This window comes from Phoca vitulina, unplaced genomic scaffold, assembly GCF_004348235.1.
Source record: "Phoca vitulina isolate PV1807 unplaced genomic scaffold, GSC_HSeal_1.0 scaffold26, whole genome shotgun sequence".
Lineage (NCBI taxonomy): Eukaryota > Metazoa > Chordata > Mammalia > Carnivora > Phocidae > Phoca > Phoca vitulina.
The window spans coordinates 22617122-22640497 of record NW_022589729.1 but is presented as its reverse complement, the minus strand read 5'-3'; the positions used below and the strand labels follow the sequence as shown (position 1 = coordinate 22640497).

At 55.7% G+C, this 23376-nt stretch overlaps 1 protein-coding gene across 3 annotated transcripts; it reads right to left on the bottom strand.

The window, feature by feature from the left end:
- Nucleotides 1-3482: 3482 nt before the first annotated feature.
- TMEM9 (transmembrane protein 9) lies at nt 3483-23005 on the bottom strand. 3 transcript variants are annotated; one of them, XM_032422345.1, is made up of 6 exons: nt 22939-23005; nt 22343-22444; nt 21151-21242; nt 15413-15521; nt 12886-13017; nt 3483-4524 (listed from the first exon to the last, which is right to left on the bottom strand). In XM_032422345.1, exons 2-6 carry the CDS (start codon nt 22406-22408, stop codon nt 4372-4374), a joined length of 552 nt encoding a protein of 183 aa, XP_032278236.1. In that variant the 5' UTR covers nt 22409-22444; nt 22939-23005; the 3' UTR covers nt 3483-4371. The 3 variants fall into 3 exon arrangements, with proteins under 3 accessions (XP_032278236.1, XP_032278238.1, XP_032278237.1); XM_032422347.1 differs by lacking the exon at nt 22939-23005 and adding an exon at nt 22853-22927; XM_032422346.1 differs by lacking the exon at nt 22939-23005 and adding an exon at nt 22632-22763.
- Nucleotides 23006-23376: the final 371 nt, after the last annotated feature.

Below are 23376 nucleotides of genomic sequence, written 5' to 3'. Positions count from 1 at the left end.
CATGGCCGCAAGCCTTAGGAAGTGGGGGAGCCCTTTATGGTTCTGAGGGAGGGAAGTGGCATGATCCTGAGAGAAATGATGAAGGTGTGAACTGGGGAGTGGTAGTAGGGGCAGAGGAAGGGGACAGATTCCTGAACTACAGTTGACTTTTGTGCAATGTGGGAGTTACGGGCGCCGACCCCCCCTCCCCCCGCGCAGTTGAAAATCCACATATAACTTTCGACTCCCCCAAAACTTAGCTACTAATAGCATGCTGTTGATTGGAAGCCTTACTGATAACATAAACAGTCGATTAACACATATTTGGTATGTTATATGTACTATGTACTATATTCTTAGAATAAAGTAAGCTAGAGAAAATATTAAGAAAATCATAAGGAAAATACATTTACAGTACTGTGCTGTAAAAAATCCACATATAGGTGGACCAAAGCAGTTCCTGTTGTTCAAGAGTCAGCTGTACTTGAAGGTCAAGTTGGTGGGATTTTGTGAATGACGGGGGCATAGGCATCGCAGAAAAAGGGAAGAATCAAGAATTGAATGACCTCCAGGTTTCTGGCTTGAACAAGTTGGTGGGTGGGGCTACAACCGATTCAGATAATGAATATAAAAGCCAATTAAAGATGAGCTTAATCTTGGACATGCGTATTTTGACAGGCTTGAGGCACCCAGTGGGAGGATCCAGCTGAGAGCCAGGTAGACGAGCCTGGAGCTCGAGGGTCGGGTCTGGGCTAGAGAGAGATTCTAGAGTCAATACCAGAAAATCACAAAGGAGAATAGACTTTCAGGGAGAGTACTTAGACATGAAATATTAGATTGAGTCATGTAAGCTGGGAATGGAAGCCTGAGAAATAGCCAATATTTAGGGAGAAGTGAAGGGATGGTCAGAAAGGGCAAGGAGGACCAAAGAGGCAAGGTCCCAGAAGCCAAGCGAAGAATTTCATGAAGGAAGAAGGATCACAGTATCAAATGTAGTGGGGGGCGGGGGCAGAAAGAGAAGAACCAAGGACATCCTCTGGGTCTGGCAATTAGTCATCAATGACCTTGCCTCTGGAGGGCTTGGGGTGAAGGACCGAAAGGGCAGGAGGTGGATGTGGAGCCCATGGAAATTTCTTTGTAGGGCAGAAGACCTGAACCTGTTAACAGGCTGAGAAGGACCAGGAAATAAGGTGAGGTTGAAGAGATGATAGAGGTCCCAGGAAGAAGGGGATGGGTGAGTTGGCTTTGAACAGGAGGGACATACTATTCCCAAGACCACAGCAAAGGAGGCCAAGATAAGTATGAAGAAAAACTTGCAGAGGGGAGTAAGGAAGTTGAGAGATCACACCCACTGGTCTTGATTTTCTTGAAGTAGCAAGGTAAGATCTTCTAGGGTAGGGAGAAGGGGAAATACAGGAAGGTTGCCTAGTGACCTCCAGAGTGAACCATGAGAAAGGATTCATACCAAAGGATTAATGCTCTCCCACCCCCGCCCCAAAGGTAGGGAGGAGGTGGGGGGTGGAAACTAGTCTCTCATAAGCAGAGCAGAGCTGCCCAGGGAGGAGCAGAGAAGTCAGGCTGGGTTGTGGATCCATGGTTGGGGTTTTGCTGGTGGATGAGTATGGTGGATACAAGGAAACAAAGAGTACAAGGGAGATGGAGTGGGTGGGTCTGAGTGAGGAATAGAGGAGAATCCACCAGGAAGCGTGCTGGCCTCTCCCTGTCCGTGCCCTGTGTGTCACTTCTCTTTGAACCACATGAGGATAAGTGCTAGCCTTAAACCATGGAGACCGATTCTAAGGCTCTAATCCCCGGGGCCAAACCCAATCAGTGTCTTCCAGGTAGGTCCAATCCATTACAGTATGTCTGGTGGGTTTGATGGGAAACACAGGATTTCTGAGCACGACACTAACATTCATGTCGCACCACATGAGATGGGATAGCGTGTCACTTCGGCTCTTTTCTGTCATCAATGGCAGGGATCCTAATCTCTGTTCCAGGTGACGAGCAAAGCAGTAAACTCTCCTGCTGGGCCCCCTGTTCTTTCATCATCCATAGAAAGATGAGCTACACTCTTCAGTAGTCATCTAAAAATCAATTTTTTGTGCGTGAGGTGAAGCATATTTAGGTATTTTGGCTACTAGGAATTCTTATGTAAAGTGAACAGTCATTCTAATTTTAAATTATTTCCAGATATTTGGCTTATTTATGGTGACAACTGCTTGCTTCATATCAAATCCTTAAAACCACCAAAACCTGGTTGGATCATCTGCAGGACTTAACCAAAACTCAGAGACACACAGGACTCAAGGTTTCCCCTAGGCGGTGTGGTTTAGTGGGGACCCAACAGCGTTAGACACCCATTGCTGGACTGGTTATTCTCAACAAGTTAACACACCCATCTGCCCACTTTAGAAAAGACCCAATTTGGTCCCCCCCTTGAAGTCCCCACCCCCCCCCTGAAAAAAAACCCCTCCCCCCCCCCCCCCCCCACCAGGCTTCGAGAGCAGTGGGTGGCCCTAGTGGGTGCTGCGTCTCTACCAGGCAGACAAACACGGTAGAAACCAGGGCTGGCTCCTCTGCCTGGCCTCCCGTCCGGGGCACATGTAGCTCCTGTCAACCCCACCGTAAACCTTCACGCTGGCTTAGCATATCTGTGCAGGATCCCACAATCATTCTGGTCCCTTCTCAGCTGTGTCCCTCGCTTGCTTGCAAGGCCAACTCCCAAGTCTCTGCTCTTCCCGGAAGCCCCATCTGCATGTTCACCCCCTCCCATCCCTTTTAGTGCTTGTACTGGACTTTGAACTTGGGCAAATCTTGGCAAACTGAAATCCCCACCTCATGTTTATTCTCCTGGCCCCCACCTCTCACCAAGAACCAGCATGGGGCTCTGCACACAAAGCTTCTAAATACCTGTTTGTTCACACAACCCAAGGGCAAAAACTTCAGTTAGACCCCCCTGGTCCCTCTAGGTGCACTGTTTCTGCGGGGTCTTGGACGCACCCCGCGCTGCACTTGCCAGGAGGGAATGGGGGGCCCCTGACGGTGCGCACACTTGCTGCTCCCAGGCAGTTCTGTTTTCCTGGCTGCCCCAGCCCCTCTGAATAGCTGTGGGTTTTCATCAGGGAAAACGTATGGATTTTGCAGCAAGCACTTTTTACTGTATCTGTAAGATACTGACAGCAGGCCCTGTTCAGAGTTTAAGGGGGAATCTCCCACAAAGATGAAACACAAATCAAATCTCAGGCTAATTCCCCAGGGCCAGTGGATAGAGCTTGTGAGGGGCCGGTCCCCACCCGTCAAGTGAGCAGGAATCCTGGCGAGCCCCGGGCCTCTGCCAGGAACCCCGTGGGCCCTGCCACAGCCACCGGGACTGTCTAAGCTCTGCTTCTCTGCCCGGACCTAGTAAGGACCACGTTCTCTGTCCCCTCTCTGAGAAGCAGCGTTTATCAGATCACTTGTGAAACACGCCCAGCGCTCTAGACCTCTTGAAATCCAGAAAGTGAGAGAAATCAGACAATTTAATGATGGCTTCCTTGGTCTACAGACAACGGAAGGACAAACGTTTCTCTCCATGCACTGGTACAATGAATGAGAGCCGAGCGACAATCCCAGGACAGGCGCCGTGGTATTCAGACCCGCTGCTCGGCCTCCTGGTCACGTGGTCCCACCAACTGTGTGGCTCAGCGACTGCAGACCTGGGGAGGCGGGGGGATGGCCTGGCCCCCTGAGGTGAGAGTGAGGGGCCAGCAGCCACAGGGAGCGAGGCGCAGCGACACTGCTGTACGCTGGTGGAAGGGTGTGGGGGGGGGACAAGTGTCTGGGTGTGCCCTGAAGACAGGGCAGCTCAGTGGCATCAGCTGCCCCATCAGAGCCGTCCTGAGGGCTGGAAGCAGGCTGAGCTGGGGCTGAGGTATCAGGGTCGGGAGGAAGGTGGCCAGAAGAACCAGGCAGAGAAGGGGCACATGCTGACTGCTTCCCTCCCACACACTGAGCTCCTGATGACCCGGCTCCATCTTGCAAAGGGTAAGGACACTCCCAAGCTTTGGAGCTGAAGGGGTGGCAGGGGTGAAGTAAGGAGGTACAGACTGTTCCAATCCTGAGGCCACCTGAAGCGTCTCCGCTCCGGTCTGGCCTGCCACCCCCTCCCCTCAAGCCCGAAGACTGGAGCAGGCAAACCCGAGATCAGGGACCCCACCACTCTTCCCAGATTCCATCGGCAGACGACACCTTTTCTAAAGAGAGGGAGGAGAAGGAAAAAGGCCATGGGCTTCTAAAGAGAAATCCTGGGACGGGTGGCACCGAGGGCTGGGGAAGGGGCCTCTGGCTCTGCCCAGCCCTGGAAGCTGGCAGCCGTGGCCTCTGGTCCTTGACCCAACCTCGCCGGCCCACCTAGCTGAGCATCTTGTGCCGATCGAAGACTGTCTTGCGCTGCTCCTGCACCTGCAGCTTCCACCGCTGCTGAGCGCCCTCCACGCGCTCCAGGACGGTGTTTGCTCGAGGGCCCCCCAGGGAGGCAGTGGTGGCAGCCACAGAGCGAGCATCCTGCAGGGTAAGAGACAGGAGAGAAGGTTCAGCACGGTGAGCCGGGGCGGGTCTCGGAAACCCGACACGGAAAAAATGCCCCTACAGCAGTCCCAAAGGCTGAGCCCCCCCCACCCGAGACTGGGAGGCTGGCCCTCCTCGACGGCTGGGGGCTGCTCAAGGGCCTCGCCCAGCGCACCAGGCCAGTGGCAGGCTCGGGGTTCGGAGAATGTGTAGGGCGCCCTGGGAAAGGGGGCGCTCTGGGAGGAGCATTATCTAGGGCCCCAGTTACCACACAGCTGTAGTTCAAATTGGGTCCCCAACTGCACCCCACTGGCCAATTTCTAACCCTCAGGAGGAATACTGAGTGTTGGCCTCAGGACCTCAGGGGGTCAGCACAGAAGCCCTGATGCCCTTTGTGGCTTGAGGAAACGCATCGGTGAGCGCCAGGGCGGGCACCAGGCTGCAGAACCCCCCCGCCCTGCCAGCCACCGCCCAGGGACAGCAGGACGACCCGGGCACTAGGGCCTGGCCTCCCGGGGCAGGGAGCACATGGGTACCAGTGGGGAAGATGGGCCCACTGAGGAGTGTGCACGGGCACTGCTCTGCCAGGGGCTGGGACACCCGGCTGACTGCCCCCGGCAAAGAAGGCGTGTCCCTCACTCAGGGAGTGTGGCAGGGATGGAAATCCACCCCGGCACTCCCATTCCAGAGCCCGCCTGGCCCACTCTCCTCTGACAGGTTAGGATAGCTCAGCTCCTCCTCTGTGTGCCCGGCTGATCCCCTTCCCCTCTGCTCTCGGAACCGCTTCTGTTGTCAAAGGCAGCAGCTCCCCTAATTACCACCTCTCTGCCTCTGAAGCTCCGGAGCCCATGCATTTCCTGCAGGACCCCAACCTGATCTTTGGGGGGAATTAGAGCCGAGGGCCAGGCCCACACCCCCGTGGGGATTTCCTCCCTCGCTCTCCCTGCCTCTCATCTCCTGCCACACATCTCTTAAGGGATTAGCACACCTCTCTAAGCCCAGAGCCTCCCAGTAAATGCAACTTTGCTTCTAATGCCCTGCGCTGGCACGGCTTCTGTCACCTCGCAGCTGCCAGGCTGGGGAGAAGGGAGGGGTGGGTGAGGCGAGGGGAGGGGAGGCAGAGAGCTGGCAGTTGCAGAGAGGTGGCCGGCTAGGGCTGAGGCTGGCAGGCAGTTCACTGTCGCCGCAGAGCTGAGTCACTGTCTCGTGAGGGACAAGGCCTCCCTGGGGGGTCCGGGTCCAGGACCCTGAGGAAGGCTTCCTGGGCCCGCAGAGCTGCCGATCCCAGCGACACCGAGGACGCAGGTGCTGACAGCCTCAGGCAGGGGGCGCACTGAGCCCAGAGTCAGGACTCCTGGGTTCTAGACTGGGCTCCGAGGGGCCATCTTCTCCCTGTCTCAGGCCCCACGCCCCCCCGGCCCCCAAGGGGGCCCATCTCGGAGGCCTGCAGTGGGAGCTGGGACAGAGGGACAGCCTTAGCCACCTGGCAGCTTTGGGTCCCTGGACAAGTGACTATTTCTCCAAGCTTCAGTTTAATAAAGCCAGTCTTTGCAGACTTCTTTGACTGTCCTGTCAGCAGAAATAACAGGTACCTCACGACCCAGTGTGTGTGCACAAACATATGCATACGCAATAAACAAGTTTTACAAGACACTTAAGTATGAGGCATTCTGATATTCTTTGCTCTGCTCTCCTTCATTTTTTTAAAATGCTGGCTATGACTCACAACTGATTTCATGACCTAATGGCTTGTGACCCATACTCTGAAAAACAAGATTTAGGATGAGGAGATGGGTACGGCAAGGTTAAATAAAATCATATATATAAAGTTCTTAGTACTCTGGCCGTCACGGAGTAGGAGCTCAAGAAACGTTTCATTTTCTCCTTCCCTGGCAGTTCAGCTCAGGGGTTGAGGACACCGTGGAATCAGACAAACCCGGCTCTGAATCTTGGCTCTGACACCTATCGGAATAGGACCCTGGGCAGGTCAGCTCATTCTTGGAACCTATGTCCCTATCCGTAAGACGGGGACGGCAAGAGATGCCTCTTCATGAGACCAGGAAAGCAAAGCCTTTGGTGGCGCCTGGCAGACAGCAAGCGCTCAATTCACAGCAGACACTAGCTCTGGGGTCTCCGAGGCGGGAGAAAGGGGGAGAGAGTTGGCAGACTGCTGCCAGAGGGAGCTGACTTTGAAAAAGGACCATGGCACCGCACCACTTTTCAATCCCGTCCCTTCCTGGTTCAGCTGCACCAGCCGGCTGCTACCGGGGGCCAAGGCCAAGCCTCCGGGTGGCCGGGTAGGGGCGATGGGCACTGAAGCCCCACCGGGACCTGGCTGCCCTGGCTTCGGGGGCCCAAGGGGCTTCTCTCCCTCCCCACCTCTCATCTTGTCCCTTCCGGGGCCCACGAGGAGTGCCGGGGTGTGAGCCCCGGAGGCAGGCTTGGAGGGATGGGCCAGCCTCAGCCCAGCTTCTCCTTGAGGGCTCTGCAGCTCAGAGAACGTCTTGAGGAGGGGAAGGCAGAGGAAGCCAAGAACAGAGCATTAAGGGAACATGCTGAAATTCACCGCATGACCACAGTATCGTTTGTTTCCCCTTCATGTAAAGTCTTAACAAACAGCTCCTAAGTGGGGGAAAGCTGCTGCTGAGAGGCTCCGTGTTTCCACTGCTAATAGTCTGATTAAAAGGTATTAAAGCTTCCATGTCTGTTCTAGAGATGGCCCAGAGTGGGGCCTCATCCTTGCCTGTTCTGGGGCAGAATGGCAGCTGGAGGCGGGAGAGAAATCACACCATTTCTAGCCCCTTCCCTCTGAGGCAACTCAGGGAGGCAGGAGGGCAGCTACGAGAGGAGGAAGGCGCCTGGGTCCCGACGGGGTGCCAGGGGGTGCCCGGTGCGACCAGACTAGCATGGCGATGACAAGTGTCACTGTGTGCCACGGGCTCTGTTAAGTACTTTACGTGGATTCTCCCCAGGCTTGGGGGTACTGGGTAACATTACTCCCATCTGCAGACGAGGAAACTGAGGCACAGGTCACACAGCCCTGTGGTGGCGGAGTGGGGGCTGGAACCCATGTCTGTGTTCTCCTACCCCAGCACTCTGCTGGCTGCTTCTTTGGCTGGTTGCTCCTAAGAGGGAGCCAATGTGGAAAAAAAAAAAAGCAAGCCGGTATCTTTCCACGAGATCAGAGTAAGGCACCAGGAATCAGGGACCTCAGGCCAGGCTCTCCTTGCCGGGCCTGGGAGGCCCCAAATCCTGGTGTGCACAGGCCAGAGCTGACGACCACCGTCAACGCGGCCCAGAGGAAAGCTGCCCGGCCCGCGCAGGAGCACCGGGCTGAGGACAAGAGGACAGAGGAAAAGAATCCCCACTTAGAGCTGCGCTCCCTCCACCCTTCCCCCAGTCCCGGGAGTGGGGGCAGGACAGGCAGTGCTGTCACTTACCCGGTCACGCAGCTCGGAATGGCCCAGGTACAAAGCCCTTCCGGAAGGGGACTACATGACCGCCCTCAGTTTTCCAAGTTTAACCCAAAGCCTTCCCGCTGTAGCCAAACCCCGCCGCGTCTCTGCTGCAAAGCTCTCCCTGACTCCCACTCGCTGCCAGCCGTGGTCCTAGGACATCCCGTAATGCCATGCTCCCACGCAGACACGCTGCCTGCTGACTCGGCTACCCCGACAGAACGCATGTGGGCAGAGCATCAAGGCCTCTGGGCTGGCTGAGCGCACACTCCCCCACGCCCCCCAGCCCTGCAGCCACCCGGGTCCACGTGGCGGCCCCTCACCGCCCAGCCTTTGCCCGTGCCGCCCCAATAATCACCATGCCACTGATGTGCTCAGACCGCACAGAAAGGTCTCATTCTTAGGAGTGAACAAACACTTGTCAAAGTGGCGCACACATTATCACAGCGATGTTGAGGTTAGAACAATTACAGCCATTCCACATGGAGAAAAGTACACTAAGAGATTATGCGTCATGGCTAGTAACTGGCAGAGTGGGACTCCGACCCAGAGCTATGGTTCCAAAGCCCGGCTCCTGACAACAGTGCTGGGAGCCTCCCACTGGACGCTCTAGAAATGGTTAGTGGCTGCATCCCACACTCTTCTGTCCGCCCCCAAAGGAGAACTGTCCCCATCAGTGTGTCTTCTTCAAGTTTCTCCGTCAGCCTCCCAGGGCCAGGGCCCTCAGCTGTGTGCTGCCCGACCATCCCTGCACAAGAAGGGCGGCCGTCCCGGGGACCCTGAACCTTCTCATCACTCCGGCTCCTTCACGACCCCAGATGCCCTCATCACCACCATTCTTCGGTTCCCCATACGTCCCTCGCACACCGGGGGCCTAGAACCGTACCCAGCCCCCGCAGGCTGAGATCTCTGAGGACCCCTCAGAGCCCAGGGTGTTCATGCCGCGAGGAGCAGAGACACCCAGAGCCGCATGGAAACCCTTATTTCTCGCTCTTCAAAGAGGGCCAAACCCGTACATCTAAAAAGCTCTGTTTGCCGTTTCTGCCCTAGCAAACATGCTTGCTTCCTCCTTTCAAAGGGTGTCTGAGCCTGGGGATTAGGCCTAATGCTGCCGGAATCCCAGGGGAGGCAGTGCTCAGCAATCAGGGCCCACTGAGGCCTGCCAGCACTTTCAAAAGGAACACGACAGGCTTTCATCTCCCTCCTCGGGGGTGCTGGGGCTGGGGCTGTGGTGGAGGCCTCCCTTCCTCTTCCAGACCTCTCGCCCCAGGGCAGGAGAGCTCCTGGCTACAGGAATTGGGGAAATGGAGCCAAGGGCCCCCAAACCTGGGAAGTGATCCAATCCCCAGATCTCATCTCTGATTGGATCCCAGACTTGGGGTAGGGGGTGGGGCAGGGGCACGGAGCCTGGACAGTTTCCTCCCCAAGGTCACTGAGTTATAGGGGCCTAGGCAAACTTCCAAAGAACCTGAGAGGTCCCGTTCCAACTTTCTTCCTTTTGGAGTGAAAGCTAGATCCCTTACCCCAGGGGAGACCCCATCCTTCTTGCTTCCTTCTTAAGGGAAACACTCTCCAGACCACTAATACCCCAGAGACACAGCTTCAGCCCTGGCTCTGCCGCTGTTTGGCCAGGTGGCCTTGGGACCTGCTCTCCTTGCCCCCCCCCCCCCCTCCCTGCCCCATGTGCACTGAGAGAGGTGGGTCAGCAGAGTCCCCCCCACCATCCAAGGCTGGGACACTGGGTCTCTGGAGAGACGAGATCATTGGCGCTGACTCCAGTGTCCCTACAGCAGCTGAGCTGTCACTCTCCCATGCGTCTTCTGAGCTGGCTCGGATGACCCCCTCTGCCAGGAAGCCTTCCTTCCCGAACTAACAGGAAGAGGAGAAGTCCCCAGCCCCTGTCTAATAAAGAGCTTGCCAAAGCACCTAGCTTTCTCCCTGACTGCCATCTCCTAACACCTGATCTCACCCACTGCTTTATGGCTCATTCACTTGGCTTGGGCTCTGTCTTGGGGCTTCAACCCCTGAGGGCAGACATGAGCTCTGTAAATCTACACAGTGCGGCCCACAGGAGTTGAGAGGCCAGAGGGAAGAAGAGAAGCCCGGTGCATGGGAAAAAAATGGAGCTGCTGAACCCCCAGGAGGGATGACCTGGGAACACCTAAGTTGGGGGCACCACACAGAATCATGAGGGGAGGGGATGGGAAGCCGGGCCAAGTGCCGAGACTAAGGGGCAGTGCGTGCTATGGGTGCTGAGCGCGTGAGCAGACCCCACTCACAGCTGCCCCGAGGTGCTCCCCTAACCACCCTCCAGGTACCGGGGAGCTGCACTCTGTGCACAGATGGCTGTACCTCAGGTCAGGGCATCAGACTGACCACCTTTTATTTCCTTCTAGAACGTCGGGGTAGCAGGTGAGGGGTGTCATCCCTCCCACCGCTCTCTCCCAGGGCAGGAAATCTCCCCTAGAGTGTGTAGCATGGGCTTGCCAGCTTCAGCTTCAGAGCTGCCTAAGGCACCCCACTGCCCCCGCAGGCCCCCAGGGTACGTGGCCAGATAGCACTTCCTCGTAGGGCACTCCTCCTCACTCGGCCAAAATCCGCACCCAGGGAATATACACCCTTGGATCTGGGATCTGCTCTCAGGAACTCGTTGGCCACATCTAACCCCCCTCTCCCCTTAAAGCCCCCCCACACAAAGAGAGGCAGCTCTGACTTACGCCTCAGAGTGGGTAGCGCCCGGGTCTCCTGGGGGAGAGGGGCCTGGGCCTAGACCCAGAGATGGCAAGCTGCCCTCCCCTCTGGCACCACATCCAGGACGGCAGGAGACACAACAAGGCCATGCCCAAGAGCCATGCATTCCAGAGAAATCGCAGCATGGGCTGTGTAATCACGGGGCTGCATCTCTCAATTACTCCCCCAGCCAGGACTGCAATTACCACATTACCCCTAATCACCGAGTGTTTATTAGCGATGCCCCTCCCCGTCAGAGCTGCTATTACTGTACACTAATAACCAGGTAGGCACGCAAGGTTTCCTCTTGAACACAGACCACCCAACTGCCAGGGCCACCACCTCCCAGGCCCCAGCTCCAAGGGGCGAGGCTCATCCTCTCTGCTCCCCCTTTGGCCAAACTCATGTCAGTGGGAGACTGGGGGCAGACTGGGATCGGTCCAGCCACATACCCAGGAGAAGCAAGAGGGCCCGTGGGATGGCCAGGCCTCCCTCTTTCCCCGGCCTCGTCCCTGTGCTTGTGCTGGCCCAGACCCACGACGCCCCGTGGCTGCACACGGCGATCTGAGCCCCGGACCCTCTTGGCGGGGGGGGGGTGGGGAGGGACCGCCCTTTCCCATCTCCAACCCGGTGCTTGACATGTTCTAAATTGTGACAGCTTGGTGGCAGTTTAGCCAATGCCTAGTGATTTCCAGTGACCCCAAACACACTCGCTTACGAGGGAGCCCACCCAACCCATTATCAACTGTGTCATCTGCAAGAAGACTTCTTAGATCGTGTTAAATCTCCCTCTCCTAACTCCCAACTATGGGTCCTTGTACCCCTGGCTTTACCAGAGGTGAGACTAAGCTCTCTCCCACCAACACTGGAAGGCTGCTATCATGTATCTCCTTGAGTTTGGTTTGGTTTTTTTTTTTTTAAGCTCAACACCTCCCAGTTTCTTCAACTTATTCTCCCAGGACATGGCTGAGATGCTTCACCCTACAAGCCCCTTTGTATGCATGCTCGTTCCCGCACTCCATCCCTCAGTCTGGAGATACGCAGCACTAAGGTCCGAGCTGACAGACTGGTCTGTGCTTTCCACAACTGCCCAGAGCCCACCCCTCAGGGCAGCGCGGCGGCAAGGCCTGCCCTGCCTTCGCATACCACCGCTCTGAGGCTGCCCTGGCGGCTGTGTGGTCCCACAGAGGGCGAGCTCCGGGCATAAGGATGAGGAGCCTCCCTGGGAGAGCACGCTGGCTCACCGCAGCCCTGCTGGGCCAGCCGCACACGCGCACCACCTCTCGCTCCCACCAAGAGCTTCTCACTGCAGCCCACCTCTCTCCCACCCAGGGCTTCCTCTGCAGGGCGCCCGTAACCCCTCAGCATGGGGACAGATGGAGGAGGGTGACAGCGGCTGCTAGCCATGCCAGGCCTGGCCTGAGCCCCGCCAACCCTGACCTGAGGGGTTCGCGGGCTGCCTGGGGTCAGTGGTTCCCTTCGTTATCTAGTGGCGTTGAAACTCCTTAGCCTGACATTTGAGGCCAGTGATAATCTGGTCTAAACTTACTGGCCAACTCTATTTGCCACAATTCCTACATGCCTACCTTATCCTCGAAATGCTCCAAATTCCTCAAGCACCTCAGCACCACTATCTACCTTACTACTCATTGGCCCTTAAAATCCTACTTTTCCCTTAAGGGGCCCACGTTGTGCTTTGCGTCGAGCAGGCACTCGGCAGATGTCTACAGAATCACTAAAGAATAAACGTGCTATCTCCAAGTCTACCACCCACTTGACACCTGCTCAGTGTCTGAGCAACCAGGATATGACGTGCGTCTACACGTGACTGGCCCTGGTTGGTCCATTTCCCCTCAGCCCGGAAAGGCAGGACAACGCAACATATGCCCCCGCCCCCACCCCCCCGACTCATGCATCCAGGCCGATGCCAGGCATCAGGAACACTGCAGGGCCACCTCCTGCTTCATGTGGAAGTGCAACGGGCGGTTCCCTGCCGAGGAAAACTCTGGAGTCTGGGTGACGTGTAGGACACTGAACAGGAGAAGAGCAAATCGGAGCATGGGGGGGGGAGGGACATGGAGCCCCACCTAGGCCTCCGCGATGCTACTCTGGTTCTGCGCTGGGGACTCACAGGCTCGGAGCTCAGGGCCCTGGCACCCAAAGCCCCAGTTACCTCATTCTCCTCCTCATTGTGCAGATGTTCGGTGTACGCATCCGGCTTTCGAATGAGAGGGTCCACCAGCATCAGGAAGGCCATGTAGAGCAAGAGGGCCCCCACCACTGACAGGTAGATGACAATGATGACCTGAGGGAGAGAGCCGGCCGGCCCCGTGAACCAACACTCTGGTCCAGGACGGCCATGCGCGTGCGGCGGCGACAGGGGCTGCCTCGAGCGCCACACTGGGGGAGGGCCCAGAGGCTGTGGGCTTGCAGGCAAAGACAGAAGGGACAGGGGGGCCCTATTCCACATATTTGCCAGCTCTGCCCTAAACTGAGGGGATCCCACAAGAATAGCGGACATAAAGACAACAGATTATGAAGGAAAGCACCTGGATCCTGACACCCCAAGATGCTCCCAGGGGTGCGGAAGCGGGGCCTACCTGGCTCTCCCCAAGAAAGGGTGGAAAGCAACAGGACACACAGTAAGAGCAGGGAAGAACCGGCTGGTGGAGAGGCCTGAGGCTGAGCCCCAGGGCATGAGGGCTCCCTCCCCACTGCCAAGTGCGGGCGGACAGGTGGGAAGGTCCAGTCCCAAGAGGGCACGCCAACGGGCGGAGGGAGACAGGCTGGCGAGAAGGTGTGCCCTGAAGGCTGGAGGCCACATCTTCCCCTCCCGTCAGTCACCCTGCATGGAGGTGACAGCCAGTGACAGAATGACAAATCTCTTCCGTACACGGAGAGGCTCACAAGCTGCAGTAACTTCCGTTTTACAGAAAAGACAGATTCAGTGAGGCTAACTCAGTGCCTCCCAGTGTGGTGCTCTGGACTCTCCACGCCCCCCAGTAGCCATGGCGGCATCACTAATACACCTCTGTTACCGGGACGACAGAAGCACCTTCACTCGTGTCCAAATGCCTGCTGGGCAGCCAGCACTCACCTGACTGAGAACCATGAACCGAGGTCCCAAGGTTAGCAAATGGTAGAGGTTTTTAACCTGAACACAGATTTACTGACTCCGGCTCACATGCTTTTTCTTCTTCCACAACGCCTGGCCATCACTGGCTTCTGATCCCAGCCTTGGCCCCAAATGGACTGTGATGAGTGATAAAAGAGAGAAACCTTGGGACGTTCAGGTCAAAGCCCAGCTCAGTCAAAGGTCAAGTTCAACTGGACCAACTTCCTCCCTGACTGGGGCACCAACGTTCAGGCCTCTTTAAACAGGGCCAATGGTCAGACCTCTTGCCTGTACCCCGGGAAGGGCAAGGGGAATGCAGATTGAGTCTCTAGTAGGCTGAAGCTGGGGGGTGGGGGGAGCCTCCTAGGGAGGAGGACTGGAGGGAAACTTGAGGGATTAGGAAGTGTGTCTGATGAGCGCCCCGTGTTGGGAAGTCCCTTTCTGCCAAATAGGGAGAGGCGACACCTGGCTCAGCACTGGGTCTCAGCCATCTGGTCCCCAGAGGGTGGGGGCCCTGGAGCATGTTCAGAGCAGGAGAAAGACGCTCCAGGAGGGGCTGGCTCAGGCGGGAGGATAAAAGGAGTTGAGTCTGCACAGCCTGATGGGGCGAGGACTGAGAGGTGGGGGACAGACAGCTGCTTCCCATCAGAAAGGTGAGAACACGGGAGGACAGCAGGACTGGGAAGGAGCTGCCAGCTCCCTGGTCTGGGTAAGACAGCAGGGAACATCACCTCCCTTCCTGAGCCTCAGGAGAAACGGGATGGACTAGGCAGTGCCGTTAAACTCCTCAATTCCTTTCTCGATGCTATTTCTAGACTCTCCAGAGGACCAGCAGAAGTAAGCTGAAAATCTGGCCAGGAAGAGCTTAAGTCAGAAATCGGGACGCAGGGCCTGGCTCAGGAGTCAGAACCCGGACTAGGAGACCCCAGGGGAGGCTCCGGGTAGATGAGCCTCTGCTAGCGTGAGCCGTGGTCCTGTGGAGCCCGTCTAGTGGCACAGGAAAGGCCAAGGCCCCTGCCTTCACTTGCTCCGGTGGTGGCCGTGTCTCCTGCTTCTCTCCCGAACTCACCCAACAGTCTTTGAGAACGAGGTTCGGGACCAAAGCCCCTCCTGCCCAGGTGCCACCACGCAGACACCCAGCCCTGATGCACAGCTCTCAGGGGGCCTTTCAGGAGTCTGAGGCCACTCTGGAAGCTCAGTCAGACTGGGTATTCTGGGAGGGCGGCCTTACTGTCCTATTAGCAGCACCCTGCGTGTTATCCAGCACATAAAGGGCACCTGAAAGAGGCTTACTGAACGAATGGAAGAAAGAAGAAGGGGGAAATCGGAAAGAACAGGAGGAAAAAAGTGACATGAAGCACCTCGCCCAGGTTCCCTGCCCCCCATGTAATGGGAGCCACTGGACAGATGTCAGAAGACAGAGCTGGCTGCAAGAAGGTGTGGGAAGCAGGCCCCTGTGTCTGTGACCAGGCCAGCCCAGAAGCCAGTCCCACAGCCACTTGGAATGTTCCAGAATACAGCAAAAGATCATGGGTGCCGGGCAGCCAGGGAGCAGGGTGGGCCCGAGCCCCGAGCCCCAGGCTACCTTGATGGTGGTGGTGCTGCGCTCCTCGTACTTGCACTCACACAGCAGGCAGTAGGCCTCCACGTCGTGGCCGGGTACCGGCATGGGCTCCACCACGTGCAGGCAGTTGCTGGAAAGAGACAGACGGGGCGGTGGGAGCAGGGCCCCCGGCAGCAGGCAGGCCGGGAGGGGAGGGCGGGGCAGAGGAGAAGGGGCTCCCAGGGAGTGGGGAGAACAGCCTTCCCAACCCACCAGCACCTGTCCCCGGCCCACCCGAACCAGCTCTCTAAAGTGCACCTATGGTGCTGGCACCAAAAATGCCAACATTTCCCAAACTGCTGCCCTCAGCTGCCTTCTTATCTCATGCCGTGCACCCCTCCCCGCCGCCCCGACTCCCATGGGCTCGTTCAATCCAAAGATTTCCAAGTCAGAGCTGGGGAGGCCCAGATTGGAGTCTTAGACTAGAATCCCTAGTCAGGACCGCCCCCCAGCACCCTTCCATCAGGCTGCCCGCTAGTCACCACAAGAGCGGCCCACAGGGACGCTCCACGGCCACCCTCCCGTGTCCCTCTGCCCCAGCTCCCTGGGCTGTGTCCCCAACGGCACAGAGCACCCCTACCGTCCCCTCTGCTGACCAGGTCCAAACCTGGCAATCACCTTTGACGCTACCTTTTCCTCTCACCTATGAATCCATCAAATGCCAGTGATTTTTACCTCCTTAAAAATTTCTAAGACCCACCTTCTCCATTGGCTCCCACTGCCCTGTCTCAGCTCAAGGTCTCATCACTGTGTCCTCGGACCAGTGCCCCGGGCTCCCATTGCCCTCGCGCCTCTCATCTAGCCCTGTGCCTCTACTACCTTCTCCACCCGGGAGCTCAGTGGTGTTAGCAAAATCAAACTCCTGTCACGTCACTTCCCCCCGCTGAAAGCCTAAAGCTGGTCAAGGCCTCCCACAGGGCCTCTAGGGTGAGGCCAAATGAGCTGCTCCCCCTGGGGTACCCACGGCTCCATTTCACTCCAGGCTGCCTCCCTGTCCAGTCCCATCCCCTGCCACGCCTCACCCCACTCCCCATCCTCCAGCTCTGCTGATCTTCTAGACTCTTCTCTGAATGAGCCGTGCTCCCCTCCTTGACACATCTCCTGCCTTCTGCCAGGACTACATGGTTTTGCCACCTCCCCTTCCCACGCTTGGAATCCTACACATCCTTCAAGATCCAGCCCAAAGATCTGACCTCTCCCCACGGCAGCCAGCTCCCCACACTCATCTCTATCACAGCACTGACCACACTGTGCTGCATTCCCACTTTTACTTGTACTGTCTCCCCCTGGGGACGCTAAGTTCGTCGAGGACAGAGGCCACCTCCAGCTTCCCAGCACCCAGCGCAGGGCTGGCAGTGCAGGGCTCGGGGAACAAGCTCAGGGAACAAGCTGCTGCCAAATGAGTCCCGTTCTCATGGCGTGCCCACTTAGCCCGCCTTTACCTAACAGTGCTCTCGACCCAGGAGAGCTAAAGATCACAGGCCCCACATTTAAAAAGACGGAAGTGAGCTCAGGAAGGCAAAGTGGCATCGCCACCACAATGAGGTCAGGACCCAAATCCCGATCCTCGGCTCGTCTTCCCATGTGACACTCTGTCTCAGTGGGGCCTGTGCCCGTGCTCAGCTCTTTGCTTGGGCCTCTTGATCGGGCTCAGCCTTCTTCAGATCAGCAGGTTTCAACAGGTTCAGTTCACAGACCACATAAGCAAGTGCCCTCGAGAATGCACCTTGATCATTACCACTGGGGAAAGTCAACCACTCTCGGAGGTTCGCAGAGGTAAACCAGGCATCCCACTGCAACGGACGGCCAGGTCCGGGGCCCTGGGCCTATGTCCTCCTCTCTGGGATACAGGAGTTGTACCACTTGACAGCCCTCACAGGAATCCTGCAAGAGCCAATGGGGAGAACTTGGAGACAGTTCCATTAAGGGTAGTAGGTGGAAACTGAGGCTGGGCAGGATTCTAGGACCCAGTGGCAGCATGGGCGACACCCCGGTAGCGGTGGGGGTGGGGGCTAGACCTGCGGTCAGCAGGTCAAATGTACAGCACGGTGACTACAGTTAACAACACCGTATTATAGGGCTTTCAGGTCTCTGAAAAAACAAGCCTGTTCTGAGCTATCCCAGGGTCCTTCTAGACTCAGGCTGGGCTTCTGGCTGAGGTATCAAAGACGTGGGATATGAAGATCAGGTGTGGAAATAAATATGAGATGTCCTCTAAAAGCCTCTGTTCCCCTTAAAAATCCAGTATGTAGCCTACGTGATTTTCCCTAAACCCCGATGATTCCAGTTTCACCTCTGGGTAACAGCTTCAACACATCACTCCTTGCTGCGTGAGTGGGTCTTCTACATAACTAACTGCACCATTACCAGACCCTGCACGCTGCCACCTCTGGGAGGAGCCGATGGACAAGGTCAGGTTCATGCACAGTACTGGTCATCACTGCTGGGACCGTCTCTTCTCCAGAAGTCCCTACAAGCCTTCTGAGGACCAGATGCCTCCCTTTCTGAGCCACACGGGGTCCCGGTTTGGAAGGCCACGCCAATGCTGCAGTGCGATGTGTGCACTCCCTGCCAAGGGCAAGCAAGGTGGGGGGGCAGGGGCAGCGGGAGGAGCGAACCCAGGTTCTCCAAACTGGAATCCTGTTATGGGAATAGGCTGTAAAGGGGTTAGGGGAACAGTAAATGGAAAGCTGTAATCTTTCTGTTGTCTCTGGCCTCTTGAGAGTCGGTAAAACCCTAAACATGATCTTGCTCTCTAAGGATTTCATTTACCTTCCTGGGGATCGGTGGTATCGAAAGACTCCAAGGACTGGTGAGAGGACATTAAGGGACAGGTTGACGGAGAAAGATAAGCTGGGTTTAATTCTCTGCTCCGCCACATATTCTGTGATTGTAGTAATTTATTTATCCCCTCTGGGTCCCCATTTCCTCAATTATAAATGGAGGCTGAACTCATCAGTGTCTTTCAGGCTTTGTTCTCTTAGGTACCCCAGGAACCACTGGGCAAGAAGGTGGTGGAGGGAGGGGCTGAGAGACGGGTCCCTCTCCGCACCAGGTCTGATTTTGTTTCACATGTTGTGTTTCCAACACAGATTCTGTCTCTAGAAAGGTTCAATTTCTAGAAGTCGGAAAGACACTGAACTAACCTACTTGGTTCCTTCCCACCCTGGGACTGCCTCTGCAACGTATCTCCTCGGCAGACCCACCAACAGAGCATCATTGTTAGGGTTTCTGCCCTCCGACAGGCGTGTGGTTATGAACTCCCACCACTAGATGGCAGAACACCAGCAGCGCAGGAACAGAAATGCGGTGACCTGTGAGGCCCGCAGCTGAGACCATTCTGGCTTTGCTCTGCACAACAAAGGGTGCAAGTATTCCCCCAGCCGTGGACCCAGGGGACAGCAGAGCGGCGACAGTGGCAGAGACCTGAAGATGTAACTGGTCTCCTCTGACCCTCGCCAGAGGGCTGGAAGACCACAGGTCAAGCCCCCCCCCAGTCCCCACCCCTACCGGGGGGTTGCCAATATTGTCGCTGGGTCCTAGAATCCTGCCCAGCCTCAGTTTCCACCTACTACCCTTAATGGAACTGTCTCCAAGTTCTCAACTTAAGATTGTTCATTGCATAATCCCCTAATTCTGACTTCTAAGGGGAAGAAAATAAACTATAGCCTGAGCAGGACTCCTTTCTCTGCGGGCATCCAAGCTTGGGTTTGCAGGCCATCTTATCACCCCAGGCCAGAGACAGGACTACTAAAATCTGCTGTTGCCTGTGGGACGTAGCCTTACTATCTGCTGTGGGGCTCAGTCTATCAATTTATTTACTGATGTTATCTGAGCTATAACCGCAAGATAGAGGGAGGTCACAGGGGCTCCTCCCAGGACTTCACGTCTTAGGGCTTTGTGAATCCATCAGGACAGGCGAAACCAGAGGGAAACATTCTGCTGTGTTGTGTGAACCAGAGGAGCTCGTTTTCTGGGGCTGTGCTCTAAGTCTTCCGATGATTACCTATGTGGCCTCTAACAAGGCATGATAATATATATTAATATTAGCTAACATTTATACAGCACTTACTACATGCCAGGCATTGTCCTAAGGGCTCTGACATGGGCATGTACAAGCACGCACACGCACACGCACACGCACACACTCAATATTCAATATACTGCCATCCATCTTACAGATGAGGAAACGGAAGTACTCTGGACACGAAGTCACCTGTCACATGATGAACAAGGAGCCAACCTGGATTTGAAGCCAGGCCGGCCAGATCCCGAGTCTGCACATCTAGCGAGCCTGCCTCTCGGAAAATCACTCCGACTATCTCAGAACTGGAGAAGTTCCAAATTCCCAAAGGCCGCTCGTAATCACCTAAGGAACTTTAAGAGAACGTTACTCCTGCTCCCCCTGCTCCCCGGTATTTCCTGAATCCGAATCATAGGGGGAGGAGATCGAATGCACAGGAGGCAGACTACAGTTAACAACACCGTATTATATGCTTGAAAGTTGTAAAGAGAGTAGATCTTAAATGTTCTTACCACACACACACAAACGGTAATTATGTGAGGTGACGGAGGTATTCATTAACCTTACTGTGGTAACATTTCACAATATGTATGTGCATCGAACCATCAGGTTGTACACCTTAAACTTACACAAAGTGCTATGTCTAAAGGACCTCAATAAAGCTGGGAAGAAAGAAAACAACAAAACCCCAAATCTTAGGGGTAGGTGGTGCTGGGAATCTGTATTTTCTCAAAGCCCACCTGATGATACTAACCTACAACCAAGGAGGGGCCCTGACCTGGACACCCCCTCCTTGTGATGCGAATCCCTTCCACAGTGCCCTTAGCAAAGAATCACCCCATCTGTGCTCAGATCCCTCCAAGGATGGGGCTTCCCAGCTCTTAAAATAGCCTGGATTAAAAATGCTTCCTTCGCTCACACTTACATCTGTTTCCCTGAAGCCACCCTTAAAGCTGTTTCTACTGACTCCAATTCTACACCAAAAAACCACATTGAACATAACTGATACCCACTCCCATGTGCCCCACCTCCCAGAGCATGCCTGCCCTGCTCTTGGTCTTTGTCAGCCACCAGATGTCCCCGAGCCCTCTCCTCGTCGAGCCTCCCTTCTAGGAAGCCACTCCTTCTAGGATATGGTGTTGAAACTTCCCTTCACCAAGCTGGTCTCCTTTCTCTGAATGAATCTGTGCTTCTTTTTCTCCTTTTTAAAGGGAAGCATCCAGAAATGAATTCAGGACTCCAGGAGTATAACTGAAATTTCCTCTTTGGGTTTTAGTCTCTGCAATTATAAAAAGGGAACACTACCTATCCCATCTACCTTACAAGGTGTTAATGAGACTGGTACAGAATAACACACGTAACAGAGCTTTGCAAAAGTACACAAAAGGTCCCATCGTATGTGGGCATACTATCTACCTCGCCCAATCTCTCTACTACCATTTTGCATTACTAATAAACACCCAAATCAAAGCAAAATATCAAAATCCACTTCTCTGACCAGAAACCCCTCAGCTAGAATTCAAGACACCTGGGTCCTGTTCCCAACTGGCTGTGTGACCATGGGCAAAACAGTCCTTTGTAGGCTCTAGTGGGAAAGCAGGAGCAAGCTCATCCTCCAGGAATCCAAGAACCCCAGTAAACACTTGTAATTTCAACTAGTTGTAGCAGCCACGAGCCAGGTTGTACAGCGCCTTACCAGTCCTTCTGTGACACATTCTGGTTGTAAATGTGCCCACTGATGTTTCTATATGGTGGACAGATGCATTTGCAACGAATATCTTCAGAGCTCTGGAAGAGAAAGTACACGGTAGGCAGGTAGGCAGGGCCCCTGGCTTCAGGTTCCAGCAAGACTTGTTCATATATGAATGCTCTTGACCTTGCGCATCCCCAAGTTCAGTAAGGAATGACTTCTGCAAAAAGGATGCTAATATCACAGGATTCTCAAGACAGAAACTGTCCAGACTCACAGAAAACTGCCTAGGGCTGCCATTCCCCAGAAGGATGCCTGGGAGTGGGGGTGTGTGTGGCAAGCAAAGTGACAGCCCTCTACTTTGGGCCCCACACTTGCTGTGTGCACCTCTGCCCAGCAACCTTGATGGTGAGCCCCTTCCCGCCCCCAACCCAACTCCAACTTCCTAGGTTAGGAATGGGGGAAGGTAAAGGGCAGAGGTACACAAAAAGTGGATCATTTCCATGGGAATACCCAAGCAATCCCTTAGAAAGTTCCTCCTCCCTGAAATGAGTAAGAGACAAAACCACAAATAATTTTCATTCCAATCAGGAGTTCCCCAGAGGGGCTGGAACCAAACCCTCAGACTCAATCTCACTTAAAGCCTTGATAACCTTCAGAATTTTAAATTCCACAGAGCTACCCAAGCCCAGTTCTGGGTCATTTACCCCTAAAGAATGGAAATTTCTCAGGAGTCCCAGCGCTTAGGTTGGTCACCCTCCGTGTAACAGAAACTTCCAGCTGTGCAAGACTTCACACTTAAGGAGCATTTCCACAAACTATATTACTTGATTCTCCTTAAGTAGAGTAGTAGACATTATAAGCACCCCGATTTTACCCAGGAGCAAAGGAAGGTATGGGGAACTTGGATAACTCCTCCAAACACAAACTCCCCCGCTGGAATCTCACCTAGGTTTCCACTCGGATCCAGAACGTGTGCTCTGTGCTCCACCCCTCTCCCTCACTCCACCCTTACGGAGGAGGCCTGCAGTCTGGCGCCCGCGAGAACACTCCCCAAAACTACGGTCCATTGATGAGTGAGGGGCAGGGCTGGAGCAGCAGCTACCTCGGGGGGGGGGGGGGGGGGGGGGGGGGGGGGGGAGCCCTGTCCACAGGCAGGGTGGTCGCGCACGAGGTGCTGCTGGATCACCTCCCTCACCTTGTTGGCTTGAGCTGGGGGCAACAGCAAGCACCCGACCACGGCCACCAAACATAGGAGCTTCATGCTGATCGGGCTTGGGAGGCCAGCCAGACCGGACACCTGCATAAGAGACAGAAGTAGGGAAGGGGAAGGGGGCCACACCATACCCCGCACTCTCGGCCCTTTAGCCCTCCCGCCAGGACGTAGGAATGGGGTTAGGAGCTGGGTTCAGCATTCCAGGGCCTCCTAAAACCCTGTGGCCAAATACGGCCTTCCCTCTCCAAGTCTCCGGCTCTCCATCGCCCACCTGGAGCGCCCGGGAAGAGGGGGCCTCCCGGGGACTCCGCGGCCGGGGACCTCGAGTTCCTAGGACCAGGCCCCGCTCTGACCCTCGCGGCGCGTTCCACCGCCCTCCGCCATCTCCGCCTCCGCCCGCCCGCCCGGCAGCTCCTCCCCACTCAAGGCCAGATGAAAACTTTCGGTGTACAGGCTGGGAGCCCTGATCCGACCGCCAAGGCCAGTGCCCACCTAATCAGGGGTCTCGGGCCGGCCTCGGACCCCCGGGTGCCCCCAAAGACCCCCCGTACCCCTCCCCCAACGCCCGGTCCGCTAACCTGCGAGGCCCGCCACCGTCGCAGAAGACCCAGCTGGTCCCGCCCCCTCCCGGCCTCTATTGGCTGCTGGAGCAGCCTCTCAGCCCAACCTCGCTATCGCCAAGGTAACAAGGCCCACCTTCGCCTGGGCTTGGAGGCTCCCGCGCAAGGGAGAGGAAAGCATTTCTCAGACTCGACCAAACAAGAAAAGGGAGCGTCAACTTTCCAGACAGAAACAGGGAAGGGTCTTGCCTTTGTGTGGCCTGTAAAACTCCCACAGCAGTGCTTCGCCCCTCCTCGTATTACACAACTCGGGGGTCCGGAGAGGGGCTAAGTTTGTTTCATCTTGTAGTTTTATAAAGAGAAAGCACTTTATACACAAGCTAGTAACAACAACAATAGCCTTAAAAACCCAGTAAGGGGCTTTGAGCTCACTCCCAGTCTGGAAATGTTAGTTAG